The 16,826-nt window shown below is 37.3% G+C and overlaps 1 protein-coding gene and 2 long non-coding RNA genes across 3 annotated transcripts in view; all 3 read left to right on the top strand.

The window, feature by feature from the left end:
• Positions 1-16,826, top strand: part of LOC141778354 (myelin-associated glycoprotein-like) — a 39,804-nt gene that overhangs the window by 21,143 nt on the left and 1,835 nt on the right. Inside the window, exons 3-8 of the mRNA XM_074652573.1 lie at positions 11,081-11,413; positions 11,572-11,883; positions 12,154-12,417; positions 13,568-13,831; positions 14,282-14,596; positions 16,585-16,663. Of these exons, the coding sequence (XP_074508674.1) occupies positions 11,081-11,413; positions 11,572-11,883; positions 12,154-12,417; positions 13,568-13,831; positions 14,282-14,596; positions 16,585-16,663 (1,567 nt within the window). The remainder of the gene's footprint in view (positions 1-11,080; positions 11,414-11,571; positions 11,884-12,153; positions 12,418-13,567; positions 13,832-14,281; positions 14,597-16,584; positions 16,664-16,826) is intronic.
• Positions 2,309-3,161, top strand: LOC141778385 (uncharacterized). The gene is made up of 3 exons (XR_012596059.1): positions 2,309-2,398; positions 2,490-2,843; positions 3,002-3,161. It is a non-coding gene; the product is annotated as an uncharacterized LOC141778385 (long non-coding RNA).
• On the top strand, positions 3,162-5,780 carry LOC141778386 (uncharacterized). Its single transcript, XR_012596060.1, has 3 exons — positions 3,162-3,313; positions 5,283-5,388; positions 5,485-5,780. It is a non-coding gene; the product is annotated as an uncharacterized LOC141778386 (long non-coding RNA).

Here is a 16,826-nt window from a genome sequence, read left to right as displayed (position 1 = left end):
TTTAAATATAATATAAAATACTAAAACTTAGTGGTGTGCTTAGATGAACCATTACATATGATTTTGTACAATAAAAAGAAATTAGGTCTCGGAAAATTCAGAAATGGATTCAGAATCTTAGAAGATAAGAATCGAGATTCTTACATGAATTGATTTTTTCCCCACCCCTACTAAAAACGTAACCATAAAGTCACGAGAGTTTAGATCAAAGAACTATTTCAAAGGTAAAAAGGAAATGAACTCTTAAGCTGTCATTGGATTGTTGTTTTGGACATTGTTACTGTTGAATATATAAGTTGCATAAAACAATAGCTCTGTAAATATATAGGAAATAAATAAAAGACTCTGTATGTTTGTCAGGTTTGCCTTTAGCAATTAGCTTCCTTTTTCCATGATATCATCATTTCATCTTCGTCTTCTTGTTTAAAAACGCAGCATTTTGTGGTAATGATGAACTGAATGTTTATTTGTTTTTCTCTCACAGTAAGTACAAACACTAAGACCTAGTCCACACGGACAGAGTTAAAAAAAAGTGTCCAAGTAAAAGTTAGAAAACAATAACTGTAATGTGTTGCATTTTGTTGTTTTGAGCCGTTAGACTACCTGTTCAAAATGTACCTTAAAGGGATATTGTTCAAGTATACTCTTATCAACATGGCAGTGGGGGAATATGTTTCCTTTATGCAAATGTATGTATATATTTATTATTGGAAAAAATATGCTCAAATCATAACATGGCAAACTGCAGCTCTGTCTTGAGCTGTTAGACTACCTCTTAACAAACATTAGAGCACATACTAGTTATAGTAGAGCGATAACTGTGTTGATGAAAACTGGCAACGTCACTCTGTCTGAAATGTACAAGAGACGATGGAAGATTAGGATAAAGAAGTAATTCAGACAAGAGATAGTTCTTCTGGTAAAACTTTGGACATACTGTATAATACTGTAAAAACTCAGCTTGGTGAGGTGTTACTTCAGGTCATATTAAACACACTAAAAAGTAAGTGCTTACTCCTTTATACCTCTTTTATCAAGAAAGAAATATCTATGAGCAAGTAGTGTGTATATATATTAGGGTTGCTAATCGATTGAAATAATTAATCACGATTAATTTCAAATAAATCACACATTTTTTTATCTGTTCAAAATGTACCTTAAAGGGAGATTGTTCAAGTATACTCTTATCAACATGGGAGTGGGGGGATATGTTTTCTTTATGCCAATGTATGTATATATTTATTATTGGAAATCAATTAACAACACAAAACAATGACAGATATTGTCCAGAAACCCTCACAGGTACTGCATTCAGCATAAAAACTATGCTCAAATCATAACATGGCAAACTGCAGCCCAATAGGCAACAACAGCTGTCAGTGGGCTGACTTGACTATGACCTCAATTTAAAGGTATTAAACGAAAGGGAAAAAAAAAAAAAATTAAAGAAACATGTCAGTAAATTAATTTACATATTAGTCTATAGTATCTCTAATGAAATTTGGTTTGAGTCATTTAAAATGTGATGTTAAACATACAAGATAGCAGGAAGTGGGGCATTTTAACACCTCCAAGAGTCACACCTGATATTTCAACACACTTTCTCACTCTCTGTCACACACACACAAATTAAAAATGTGTGAAATTTGTCAAATAAGGTTTTAAAAATTGTGTCTTTTGTAGTTAGGCTGTCTTATTCTCTCACTCTCGTTGTGCTCCGGGTCCATTTATAGTGTCTGTATTTTGTGTGAGCGAGTTTCACATTCCACTTCCTGAAAAAAATTTAAGAAATGGCTGACACCACAAACTTCGCTAATAATTTAAGAAGGTGACGTGATGGAAAAGTTGCAAACACTAGCAGTCAATAAAGAGAAGTAAGACAAGTATTAACTCCTATAAATGGTCATATTTACAAAAGGTGGACGAGCGGCAAAAGCGCAGAGAAAAAGCTAAGTTTAGAAAAATACCCATGTACGTGGACAAAACCTAAACCAGTATTACCCTTCTGTTGAATATCTCCATCACCAAAGTTTCTTAAAGGTCTGGAAAATTTGCAATACATCCCCCTTTTCCCCTTATGAATAATAAATAGGTGTCCTCATGAGATGCTGACACACCTAAAATAATTTAATTTTGTACAGGCGTCTTTGGAATCTTTTCCACATTGATTATGATCAAAAAAGAAATATAGGCTCAGCAGAACATTTCTCCATCTGCAACCTCTGCAAATATTGCATTCAATAGTGGCCTCCAACATAAACCTGACTATAAAAAGTTAGTTAGGGATGAAATGCACTAAACATGTGAATGTTAATGTGTAATCTCCAGAGTTTCTGCCTCTCCGGACACACAAAGATGGCTGCAGCTCTGACTCTCCTCATCGGTTCTCTGCTGCAAGGTGAGTTGAAGTTCATTCACATTTGGGCCATCAAACAGTAAAAACTCCTCATGACTGTAAAGTAGTATTCATTTTGTTTCTTGTGTTTCAGGTGCCCTGTGTGGAGAGTTTAAGGCATTACTGCCGCAGACTATAGAGGTTCTTAGTGGATCCTGTGTGACCATCCCCTGCTCCTTTGACGTAACAGCCCAATATGAATCGAACTTAGATAGCACATGTAAAGCAGTATGGAAAAAAGATGGAAGTACTGTTGTGTTTCACAGCGGTAATTCACAACAAACTACAATAAATGGAGAACTGACAGGAGACTTGACAAGAAAAGACTGCACCACAACCCTGAACAACATGCAACCTGCTCACAGCAATAACTATTACTTCAGAATAGAATGCAACAATGATCTGAAATATCGTTTTGACAAACAAAAAATCTCTATTTCAGTCAAAGGTAGGATTTAAAGTCTGTTTACCTGCACTGCAGTCATTAATTTCCCTTGTAGAACTGATTTGACCTTGTTTTGCATTTATTGCATTTGGCAGAAAGCATAGAAATGGAGAGGAATGTCTGTTTATTTAGTGACTGGTTCATATGTACCTTCCCACCAGCTGATCCTCCCAGACCGACTCTGACTCCGTCCACACTGAAGGTGAAGGAGGGAACCTCAGTGAGTTTGATGTGCTCTGCTCCAGCTCCCTGTCTGTCTCATCCTCCAACTCTGACATGGACCTGCGGCCTGGGTGACAGTCAGGAGACACTGCAGGAGAATCAGGACAAAACTAAAGTCAAAACCTCTGTTGTGAACTTCACTGCTTCTCAAGACCATCATGGAAAGACAATCTCCTGTACTGCCGTCTACAACAAACAAGATGGCAGCACTGAGTCAGCTGTTAGAACAAGTTTAACAGCTGATATTTCATGTGAGTTCATTTGTCCTTACTAGCACCGATGGTTAAATGATAGCTTTGAATTTAGACTGCTTTTATTGCCAACATCGTATGGTTTCCACACATTTAAAATCATGTTCATGCATTTCAATTAACTTAATTAAATTAATTAGTATGGGCTTAAAAACAGTCCAACAAGTGCCAAAAAAGCAAGAAAAAAAGTGACATAATCTTTCTTTATTTTATGTAAAATCAGATTACGTTAAACCTAGAAATGATACAAATGATTTATTCATTTTGCAGATTCACCCAAAAACACCAGAGTGTCAGTCCATCCCTCAGGTCCAGTACCAGAGGGCAGAGATGTGACTCTGACATGCAGTAGTACTGCCAACCCAGCAGTAAGGAGCTACACCTGGTACAGAGCTGACGGATGCCAGGAGACTGTTATTGGGACCGGACATGTTCTGACCATTAAAGCATCCAAAGACGACGGTCCGTTTTACTGCCAGGCTGGAAATGACATTGGAGCTGGACGATCCAACCTCACTCAAATAGATGTTCAATGTAAGTATTACATTTAAAAAATTTTACTTTGCATAAAGTCATATTTCAGTGAACTGATTGAAATTGATTCAAAAGTTCATCCAATATTTTATCTAGCTTTTCATAAAGCTGTTGATTTGATCTGCTTAGCCTTTATTTATTACTTTAATTTACACATTTTATTGATCAATCTCTTGAATCAATAAACACATTTTAATTAAATAACACATTATATGAAAGGTTATACATTTCCACAGGATTCAAAACACAAGATTTATATATTGGACTTTTAGAATAGTTGGGAAACAGGACAAAACAATATTTTATTAATCAGATGCAGTGTAAAAAATAAATGCTGTCAGCATTCTTAATCTGTTTCTATTACAATACAGATATTAGAAGCTAGAACCTACAGCAGACAATATAACACATACCAATAATATTAATGTTTCATTACTCATTTTTCAGATTCCCCCAAAGACACCACATTGTCAGTCCATCCCTCAGGTCCAGTACCAGAGGGCAGAGATGTGACTCTGACATGCAGTAGTACTGCCAACCCAGCAGTAAGGAGCTACACCTGGTACAGAGCTGACGGAGGCCAGGAGACTGTTATTGGGACCGGACATGTTCTGACCATTAAAGCATCTAAAGACAACGGTCCGTTTTTCTGCCAGGCTGAAAATGACATTGGAGCTGGACGATCAAACCTCACTCAAATAGATGTTCAACGTAAGTATTACATTTCAGAAGTTTTATGTTCCATAAAACATGATAGGCCAATTGCAGTAAAAAATGATTTAAATACCCGTTAACTTGGGCATGAAAGTTTCTCATACCTTGATTTATTTGTGCCAGCGTGCCACAAAATCAACGTTGACAGCCACATATTGATTTTCTATTTATTTTTATTATTTAAAATAAGTAAAATATGAATTCATTGTAGAGCTGCGCACAGCACATTGATTCACCCAGCCCCTCCTTGCCCCGCTCTCTGTCTCTCTCTCTCTTTCTCTCTCTCTCTAGAAAAACGGGGAATAGTTAATTTTCCCTATTTAATTCACTATAAGTGAGCCCAATGTGAGTAAGAGTCCTAAGACTGACTATATTCTGATAATAGGTTTCACTTCCTCCACGATTATCTCCTCAACTGGAGTTGACAACTATAGAATTCTGGTCTTAATCAGATCAGACAACCAAAATATTTTCAGATGGAGGTCCCTGAAGAAAAATCTTATCGAAGTCTGTGACCTAATGTGGCAAAAGCATTTTTCTTTTCCTAGAGAAAGAATCTATCACACATAAGTAGCGCTGCACAGTGCTGTGTCGCTCAAGGCCCGCTTAGACACGGTATCATGGAAAAATAGATATTTGAATAGTTTGAACCTACAGTATGTAAATGTAACACTTGAACAGGGATCTGATATGTAGAGTATTCTGTTATTTCTTATGACAGGTCGTGAGCAACATTATGGACCGTACAGTGGAGTCCTTCTCTCGACTGTTGCTGGTGTATCTCTCACTGTCCACGTCCTGTGCATTGTCTGCATGGTGTTCCTTTGGTATGTTATTACACTGGACTATACTTTTTCTATGAAAGCTCTGTTGATGACATATACAGTATGTATTTATGTATTTTTCTTTGTTTTCCTCAAAAGGAAAGCAAGAAAGAATGTGAAGCCAGAAGAAGAGGACAGAACTTACATGCCACTGGAGCGTAGAGACAGATCTCCGGAGTATGTCATTGCAAAAACTCCAAAATGACCAAGTCAACTTCCACTGATCTTGATAATTATCAGATAACTTTACTGAAGGGTGTCTTGTATCTTATATATTATTTGACATCCTTTGTCGCTCTGCTCTTTTCTGCAACGCCTTAAATTGACACTTTAGTGATATGAGTGTTTATAAATCAACTATCTACGGGGGTTGGACACAAAATATGAACAACTATACAATGTAATTTAAATAAATACTCTCTCTATGAAGCATCTAATGCTCAACTTGGGTTTACACGTCATCAGAGAGGTATTGATTATATTACATGGTAGTTTTAAGCTCTGTTGATCAAGAGTAGTAAATGTTTTATTTAAAAAACGATTTTAAGTATCCAACTAGAATTATCAGCATGGCTGAACCATAGCATGTTTATAAGAAGAGAACGTAGCCACCGTGATGTCACCCAGTGGTTTCTGGACTGCAGCTTTCAAGCCTCGGAATTTAGTTTTGTGGCCGTCGACATCTTGGTTTTTTGTGACACAAGAGGGTGGAGCTAAGTACAACCGAACGCTGAATGAGACATTTTTAGGCGACCAAAATGTTACAATTAACTTTCATGAAGTGAAAACACACTGTGAAAGAGTTAAAGCTGCAAAAGGAAAACACGGACAACTCCCAGACCGCCGTGGTAGCGACCTGTCAATCACAAGGTAGCCGCGCCCTAAAGCATCCCCTGCTTTATGGTCTATTTGACTCTAAATGGGACCATAATTTACTAAATGAACATCATGCTGTATTGAAGAAGACTTGAAACTAACGATTGAGATCATAAACTCATGTTTACAATGTTTACTGAGGTAATAAATCAAGTGAGAAGTAGGCTCATTTTCTCATAGACATCTATACAATCAGACTTCTTTTTGAAGTCGCCTCCTGCTGGCTGTTAGAAAGAATGCAAGTTTAAGGCACTTCAGCATTGGCTTCACTTTTCAGACCTGGAGGTAACCCACTGATCTGAACCCCTACTGGCAACTAAAAGGTGAGGACAATAACATGAGCAGATACACAATGCAATGCAAAACAGCACTGTGATTAATACTAGAGATACGAGGCTCTGTGGGGTTATACTGCTTAATTATTGCTGAAACTGGATCACAGAGGTATTCATTTAACTTTGTGGTCTCTTCTGAGTTGGTGGTGGTTTTGTACTGGACTGCTTTATATTTCCAGGTGTATTTTGTCTCTTAAATGTACAGTACATACATGGAGGGAACATGTATGTCATCAAAACTCCAAACGACTGCTTCAACAATCACCACTGAACTGAGTGAACTCTTCTCTGACATTCAATAAAGGTCAAACATCCTGAGGTTCATACGTAGAGCTGTTGAATTGGACTGAATCTCATTCTAAAATGTTTGTGTGCATATCACTGTCTGTCTCCCATACATGATAACAATAATTAACAGTCCTGTCTTATCATTCACTTTGTATTACTGTTGTTCTCATGGATGAACCTTTACTTGTTTACATGCTTTCATTCAGTGTCTCATGAAATCATATGAGACTACAGTGTTGATTTGAATTTGACTGATGATGAATGTGCTATTTACATAATTATGGCATTATTTATGTAGCAATGTAAAAACTTAAGTTTCCTGCTATTTCTATTGTTTTATGATTCTGTTAATTATCACGGGACAGTTGACTGAGTCTATGTCATCACCTTCTCGATCCAGATTTATTGGTCAGCCTGTAGATTTGAAACAGCAACATTTCAGTTAAATTGGTGGGATTTCAGTATTAAGTTTAACAGTGTTATTGTTTTTATAGTATGTGTAAATCGCTTTGACAATAAAGGCTAATTAAAGGTTTCTGTAGTGTCTTAATCATTTGCAGAAATTCCCATTACATTATTAGGTTGGTAATACAAACATTATATTACATTTTAGGTCCAAAGACTGAATATTTGTATGAAAGCAGAATATTTGAGATTAGTAAAGTCAAAGCTAGGATCAGGACAGATGTGAGACCGTTTAAAACCATATCTGATAAAAAAAAAAAAAAGTACATTTCATTGCCACATAAATGTGAGTTTTTAGAGACTTCCTCATTTTCAAGTCTTGCAGGCTGTTTGAAAAAGCAGCACAACCTTTAAGGAACTTCACTTCTCTACACATCTTTCACCTATCTGCTCGGAAGACCTGAAGAAAATGTAAGTCACCACAACTTCTTTCTTATGACGCATATAAATCATCAAAACTGATTTTAAATATAGTTTATAATACTAAAACCTAGGGGTGTGCTTAGATGAACCATTACATATGATTTTGTACAGTACAAAATAAAAAGAAATAAAGTCGGGGAAGATTCAGAAACGGATTCAGAATCATAGAAGATAAGAGATTCTTACATGAATTGATTTTTTCCCCCAACCCTACTAAAAACGTAAACATAAAGTCAAGAGAGTTTAGATCAAAGAACATTTCAAAGGTAGAAAGAAAAACACTTTGTGAAAGGTGGCAAAATTTCTATTCAAAACTCTTAAGCTGTCGTTCGAGTGTGGCTTTGGACATTGTTACTGTTGAATATATTAGTTGCGTAAAACAATAGTTCTGTAAATTAAAAGACACTGTATGTTTGTCACGTTTGCCTTTAGCAATTAGTTTCCTTTTTCCATGATATCATCATTTCCTCTTCGTCTTCTTGTTTAAAAATGCAACATTTCGTGGTAATGATAAACTGATAACTGCGATAACTGTGTTGATGAAAACTGGCAACGCCACTCTGTCTGAAATGTACAAGAGACGATGGAAGATTAGGATAAAGAAGTTATTCAGACAAGAGATAGTTCTTCTGGTAAAACTTTGGACATACTGTATAATACTGTTAAACCTGAGCTTGGTGAGGTGTTACTTCAGGTCACATTAAACACATTAAAAAGTAACTACTTACTCCTTTATACCTCTTTTATCAAGAAAGAAGTATCTATGAATAAGTAGTGTGTGTATATATATATATATATATATATATATATATATGTATAGTAGGATTGCCACTTGATTAAAATAATTAATCGCAATTAATTACAAAAAAATCACACATTTTTTTATCTGTTCAAAATGTACCTTAAAGGGAGATTTCTCAAGTATTTAATATTCTTATCAACATGGGAGTGGGGAAATATGCTGCTTTATGCAAATGTATGTATATATTTATTATTGGAAATCAAGTAACAACACAAAACAATGACAGATATTGTCCAGAAACCCTCACAGGTACTGCATTCAGCATAAAACAATATGCTCAAATCATAACATGGCAAACTGCAGCCCAACAGGCAACAACAGCTGTCAGTGTGTCAGTGTGCTGACTGGACTATGACTTGCCCCAAACTGCATGTGATTATCATAAAGTGGGCATGTCTGTAAAGGGGAGACTCGTGGGTACCCATAGAACCCATTTACATTCACGTATCTGGAGGTCAGAGGTCAAAGGACCCCTTTGAAAATGGCCATGACAGTTTTTCCTCACCAAAACTTAGCGTGAGTTTGGAGCGTTATTTAACCTCCTTTCGCAACAAGCTAGTATGACATGTTGGTACCGATGGATTTCTGGTTTCATATGATGCCAGTATCTTCACTCTAGTTTTAAAACCTGAGCCTGCTACGACCTCCAAAATCACAAGTCGCCCTAATGCGTTAAAGAAAACAAATTCACGTTAACATGTTATTATTGTGTTAACTTTGACAGCCCTAATATAAAGGTATTAAAGTGGCAGTAGGCAGTATGTTTTTTGCATGATTGGGCAAAAATTCCATAATAACCTTTCAGCATATTGTAATTCAAGTGTTCTGAGAGATAACTTGTGAAATTTGGTTTGAGTCGTTTAAAATGTGATGTAAAACATACTAGATAGCAGGAAGTGGGGCGTTTTAACACCTCCAAGAGTCACACCAGATATTTCAACACACTCTCTCACACACACACAAATTAAACATTTGTCAAATTAGTCAAATATTCTTTCAAAAATTGTGTCTTTTGTAGTTAGGCTGTCTTATTCTCTCACTCTCTTTGTGCTCCGGGTCCATTTATAGTGCCTTTATTTTGTGAGTGTCACATACCTACTTTAAGCCTTCCACTTCCTGAAAAAAACTGAAGAAATGGGTGACACCACAAACTTAGCTAGTAATTTAAGAAGGTGACGTGATGGAAAAGTTGCAGACACTAGCAGTCAATAAAGAGAAGTAACATTAGTATTAACACTTCTACCCTGGCCCTTAACTCCTAACTGAAGCCATAAATGGTTATATGTACAAGAGCGTACACCAGTATAGCATTGTTGAAAATAAAAAAACGTTGATGCATGATGCTTCCTGGGACTGAGGTAGACTGCATTTCATTGAAAAAAATCATCCTACAGGGGTATTTTTGTTAACGGCGCTTTTCTTCCTTTGTTCTCAAAAGCACAATTGAAGTGCTGTCAACACCAGTAGGCAGGTTGACATAAGCACACACGCAACATCACACTTCCTGCGATGTGACTATTGCACATGCGCACATCGCAATGTCGCCTCTGTTCCTCAATATAGTGGAAGAGTAACTGTGCATTTACAAACAAACAACTATTAGCTATGTAAAGATATAGAGGAGTAATGTCTACCTGAGCAGAGAATGAAGTCACTCTCCATCAGTGTGTGTTGTAATCCAAGCTTCTCTATCCTTTGTTGACATAGCCAGATGTGTTTTTAGTGCATGTCCGTGCATGTGAGCGTGCCCCACTAGCTAGCTCACAGCTGCTGCTCTGCACTGCTCTCATATGGTTGTTACAGCTGATAATGCCGTCCCGGTGTCAGGTGAACATTTATCCCTGTCAGTACTTTCGCCGTTGTTTGCACTGTTAGCTCTGTTAGCACCGTTAGCTGCGAGTCACCGGCTTGCTGTCGCCATGTACAGAGCCTTTGAGAGGCAATAGAAATGCTCCCAATTCCATATTTAGCACCTTTACGGTTATTTGGTTATGTCCGGCGTTCATGGATGTTCTGTATTGATGATCGAAAAAAGAAATATAGACTCAGCAAAACATTTCTCCATCTGCAACCTCTGCAAATATTGCATTCAATAGTGGCCTCCAACATAAACCTGACTATAAAAAGTTAGTTAGGGATGAAATGCACTAAACATGTGAGTGTTAATGTGTAATCTCCAGAGTTTCTGCCTCTCCGGACACACAAAGATGGCTGCAGCTCTGACTCTCCTCATCGGTTCACTGCTGCAAGGTGAGTTGAAGTTCTTTCTATAAAAAACTATAGCTATGCAATGTTAGTGAAGCATTTATATTCTGCTGCCTTTTTCTTAAAACTTAAATCTGATTGGTGAAAAATTAAACATCTAGAGGAAAAACAATGTGGGAACAAAGCTTAATCTTTGCCGTCGTCAATTTGGATTATTCTAAGAATAAGGTTTAGTGGTAAGATTTTAGCAAAAACTCCTCATGACTGTAAAGTAGTATTCATTTTGTTTCTTGTGTTTCAGGTGCCCTGTGTGGAGAGTTTAAAGCATTACTGCCGAAGACTATAGAGGTTCTTAGTGGATCCTGTGTGACCATCCCCTGCTCCTTTGACGTAACAGCCCAACATGAATCGAACTTAGATAGCACATGTAAAGCAGTATGGATAAATGATCAAAAGACTGTTGTGTTTGACAGCAGTGATCCACAACAAACAAAAAGACTAAGAAATAAAGACTGCACCACAACCCTGAACAACATGCAACCTGCTCACAGCGATAACTATTGGTTCAGAGTAGAATGCAACAATGCTCTGAAATATGGTTTTACTCAACAAAAAATCAATATATCAGTCAAAGGTAGGTTTTAAAGTCTGTTTACTTGCACTTCAGTCATTCATTTCCCTTGTAGAACTGATTTGACCTTGTTTTGCATTCATTGCATTTGGCAAATAGCATAAAAATGGAGAGAAATGACTGTTTATTTAGTGACTGGTTCATATGTACCTTCCCACCAGCTGATCCTCCCAGACCGACTCTGACTCCGTCCACACTGAAGGTGAAGGAGGGAACCTCAGTGAGTTTGATGTGCTCTGCTCCAGCTCCCTGTCCGTCTCATCCTCCAAATCTGACATGGACCTCCGGCCTGGGTGACAGTCAGGAGACACTGCAGGAGAATCAGGACAAAACTAAAGTCAAGACCTCTGTTGTGAACTTCAATGCTTCTCACCACCATCATGGAAAGACAATCTCCTGTACTGCCGTCTACAACAAACAAGATGGCAGCACTGAGTCAACTGTTAGCACAAGTTTAACAGCTGATATTTCATGTGAGATTATTTGTCCTTACTAGCACCGATGGTTAAATGATAGCTTTGAATTTAGACTGCTTTTATTGCCAACATCATATGGTTGCCACACCTCTAAAATCAAGTTAATGCATTTCAATTAGCTTAATTAAATGAATTATTATAGGCTTAAAAACAGTCCAACAAGTGCCAAAAAAGCAAGAAAAAAAGTGACATAATCTTTCTTTATTTTATGTAAAATGAGATTACGTTAAACTTATAAATAACACAAATGATTTATTCATATTGCAGATTCACCCAGAGACACCACAGTGTCAGTCCATCCCTCAGGTCCAGTACCAGAGGACAGTAATGTGACTCTGACATGCAGTAGTACTGCCAACCCAGCAGTAAGGAACTACACCTGGTACAGAGCTGACGGAGGCCAGGAGACTGTTATTGGGACCGGACATGTTCTGACCATTAAAGCATCTAAAGACGACGGTCCGTTTTTCTGCCAGGCTGAAAATGACATTGGAGCTGGACGATCCAGCCTCAGTCATATAGATGTTCAGTGTATGTATCAAATTTCAAACTTATGTGTTCTATACACCCTGATAGGTCTATCTTTACAAACTGCACTGATTTAATTAACAGATTTAGTCATTAACTGGTTTATTTGGATATTTAAAGCCACTATGATTAATCAATAAATTGACAAAAATAATCAGCAGATTAATCAATAATGAAATTCATAATTAGTTGCAGCTCTAACAAAAAACATTCTAAAGTCTTTACAGAGATTTATTGGTTTTATAAATCTGACAACACCAATAAGAGGACAACTTCAACATAATGGTGACCGCCAGTGTATTACAAGCCCCGCGTCCCACCAGACCTGAGTTGACACACCGGCGGGCCTAAGCATCTGAGAATTATGTATTTTTAATATTTTAAAACTAAAATGTGTTATACCAGTAGCAAACTCCTTTAAGGAATAACTCGTGCGTAGGTTGTGTGCTTAACGTTAGCGAGTGTCGTAGTGCAATCGAGAGATGGACCAGCGCTTCTCTCATTTTAGTGACAAGCCGCTCCTCCAAGTTTTCCTTCAAATGGAAGCAGCCAACCAACATTTCACCACTCGTTTCTTGATGCTTTCATGAAACTTGAGTTTACACTGGTATTAATCGCTTTGTTGACCATTTGAGGTTCAATAACTAATGGTCTACTTGCCATGTTTTGACTTCAAGAGTATATTATTGATTCAGCAGTGTTTTCAGGCGTATGATCATTGTTATACTTGTATAATAGTTTTACCCTTTGCACAATGTATAATCAATTATTCTACAAATCCCTAAATATACATCCGTTTTGGTCCTAATTTCAGTTTTTTTCCATAATTTTCCAGCGAAAAGGTAGAGTAGGGATTTTTGAAGAATCGACTAGTTCCCAGTGATTATCGAATAGTAATTTTGCTTGAAATGCACATCCCTAACGTCAATACCAATTAGGGCTGGATTCAAAACACCAGATTTATATATTGGACTTTTAGAATAGTTGGGAAACAGGACAAAACAGTATTTTATTAATCAGATGCAGTTTAAAAATAAATGCTGTCAGCATTCTTAATCTGTTTCTATTACAATAAAGATATTAGAAGCTAGAACCTACAACAGACAATGTAACACATACCAATAATATTTATGTTTCATTACTTATTTTTCAGATTCCCCCAAAGACACCACAGTGTCAGTCCATCCCTCAGGTCCAGTACCAGAGGGCAGTAATGTGACTCTGACATGCAGTAGTACTGCCAACCCAGCAGTAAGGAACTACACCTGGTACAGAGCTGACGGAGGCAAGGAGACTGTTATTGGGACCGGACATGTTCTGACCATTAAAGCATCTAAAGACGACGGCTCTTTTCTCTGCCAGGCTGAAAATGACATTGGAGCTGGACGATCCAACCTCACTCAAATAGATGTTCAATGTAAGTATTACATTTCAGAAGTTTTACTTTGCATAAAGTCATATTTCAGTAAACTGATTGAAATTGATTCAAAAGTTCATCTAATGTTTTATCTAGTTTTTCATTAAGCTGTTAATGTGGTCTGCTTAGCCTTTATTTATTACTTTAATTTACACATTTTATTGATCAATCTCTTGCATCAAGAAACACATTTTATTTAAATAACACATTATATGAAACTTAGCTCACAGTTCAAACTAACCTAGCCCTGGGTTAAAATGGCTACAAACAATTCATGTATTCACAATAAAGCCCCCCAACGTATAGAAAATAATCAGCATGATAGTCTTCACCCACAACTTTTCAACAATTATTTCATATCAGTACATCTTGTCATTCATTTTTGCAAACTTGAGTAAACGTGACTTTACTTGACTCCAAACTTGTGTGTTTTCTCTACATGCTTTACAGTTGCTCCACAGATCCTGCCCTCATCTGACTGCACCAAAGCTGCAGCCCAGCTCAACTGTTCCTGCAGCACCGTGGGAAATCCCTCTCCCACTTTAGAGTGGTATTTGGATGGGTCACCTGTCAATCACACTGGCATGTTTTTAATAAGCAATGAGCCTCTGAATGACACAGGTCTGAGGAGCATCATCACTGTGAATCAACCACAGGAGAGGGATCTTTCCACCTTGCTCTGCCGCAGCTCCAACTCTCTGGGATCTGCCAATCAACGGTTTTATATCTACAGCCTTGAGCCTCAAACATCTGCACACAGTCACGGTCTGTATTTTGTGTACTGATTGTAAATGTTATTGGTTAGCTGGAAGCCGTCAGGATTTCTAGAAATTCTGGTGAACTTTAAAGACTCTAAATATTTTCACTGTTGAATTTATTCCTATTATCATTTAACATAGTGAGTATATGCTGCCTCATTTTTTGTTTCAAACACTGAATCAGAAATGCCTCTCAAAACTATTTTTACAGCCACAGTAATAATCGTAGTAATAATAATGAAATACAGTCTACTGTACCTCGGCCCCAGGATTAGTATCATCCATCAAACTTTTATATTTTCAACACTGCTATACCAGCGTACGCTTTTGTAAATAAAACGTTTAAGGCTTCAATTAGGAGCCAGGGTGTCTTGGTAGAAGCGCAAATATAGTGTTACTTCTTTTTGTTCTGCAACTTTACCATCATGTCACCTTCTTAAATTAGTAGCAAGGTCTTTCAAGGAGCGGGACGCTCGCTCACACAAAATACAGGCACTATAAACGGGCCGGGAACACAAAGAGAGTGAGAGAATGAGAGAGCCTTACTAGAAAAGACTGCATTTTTGAAAGCAATGTTGATATTTGACAAATTTCACACATTTTTAATTTGGGTGTCACTGTCTGTATGCCTGTGTAAGAGTGTGTCGAAATATCTGGTGTGACTCTTGGAGGTGTTAAAACGCCCTGTTTCAAGCTATCTAGTATGTTTAACATCACTTTTGAAGGTTCTCTATTTTACATCCAGAGCATTAATATAGCAGCAAAAAAATATTTGTTATTTAAAGATATAGAGGAGTAACGTCTACCTGAGCAGAGAATGAAGTCGCTTTAGCATGCAGCTTTAGCCATGATGTCTAGCTCTGCTTTTCTCGCAATGTGTGAAACCCAAAGTGTTTCCATACTTTACTGGATGTGTAGTGTTAACCACTTGGGATTTTTCAATTCGGATTTAAAATGTGAGGGTGCAGGTCTTATCCATGTGGACCCTCCGCTGTTTTGTACTTCCTCTTTGCGGCCAAGGCTAATGGAAAGGAGGCTGGGTCACGGGCCGACATGGGTCTTGGGGTATAACACATGCACAGTGTAACTGAAGCTGCGGTCGTGCATTGCGATTGGCTCAATTTTGGCGAGTGCAGGCCAGATTTCACTGCGCATGTGTTATACCCCCAAAGTTATGACGCGTTGATGACGCGTGACCCAGCCTCCTTTCCATTGGCCTTGGTTGCGGCCAGCTGCGGTTTGTGTTGGTTGACGGATACGGAACGGATATGACGGATACGGAATGGTTTTGATGGATACGGAACTGATATGACATCACGTTACTCAAACTACAACAATAAAAGCGGCAACTTCCTTCTACCTCCGTATAGACTCAAGCAAATATATCGATTCTGGCATTAAAAAAATCTATTTCCAAATCGTAAAAAAAAAAAAAAAAAAAAAAATTGCGATACAGTACATAGGTGAATGGATTATTTTTTTTAATTATTTAGCACCATTAACTCCGAGCCACAAGGTCAGTCACTGCCCCCAATAGATGTGCTCCTAATCTCATTTAGCACCTTTAAAATGACTCAAACCATATTTAATTAGAGATACTATTGACTACTATGTAAATTAATTTACTGACATGTTTTTTTTTCTTTTCTTTAATACTTATATGTACACATATATAGACTACTAACTCATTTATACCTCTTTCTTTTATCAAGAAAGACGTATCTATGAATAAGTAATTGCTTATTTTAATCGATTGGCAACCCTAATATATATATATACACACACTACTTGCTCATAGATACTTCTTTCTTGATAAAAGAGGTATAAAGGAGTAAGTACTTACTTTTTTAATGTGTTTAATGTGACCTGAAGTAACACCTCACCAAGCTGAGTTTTACAGTACTATACAGTATGTCCAAAGTTTTACCAGAAGAACTATCTCTTGTCTGAATTACTTCTTTATCCTAATCTTCCATTGTCTCTTGTACGTTTCAGACAGAGTGACGTTGCCAGTTTTCATCACCACAGTTGTTGCTCTACTAGTACTAGTATGTGCTCTGCTGTTTGTGAACAGGTAGGCTAACAGCTTGAGACACCAAAATGTAACACATAACAGTTATTGTTCTGCTAACTTTTACTGACTCTTTCACTGACTCTTTTTTTCTTAACTCTGTGATAAATACTGACAGTTTGCAGTATTTGTTTGGGTCTTCTACAAAATAATGCAGAGATTATAA

Source organism: Sebastes fasciatus, chromosome 12, assembly GCF_043250625.1.
Source record: "Sebastes fasciatus isolate fSebFas1 chromosome 12, fSebFas1.pri, whole genome shotgun sequence".
NCBI lineage: Eukaryota > Metazoa > Chordata > Actinopteri > Perciformes > Sebastidae > Sebastes > Sebastes fasciatus.
Note: the sequence above shows the minus strand (reverse complement) of the source record. Positions and strands in the feature narration are given on the sequence as shown.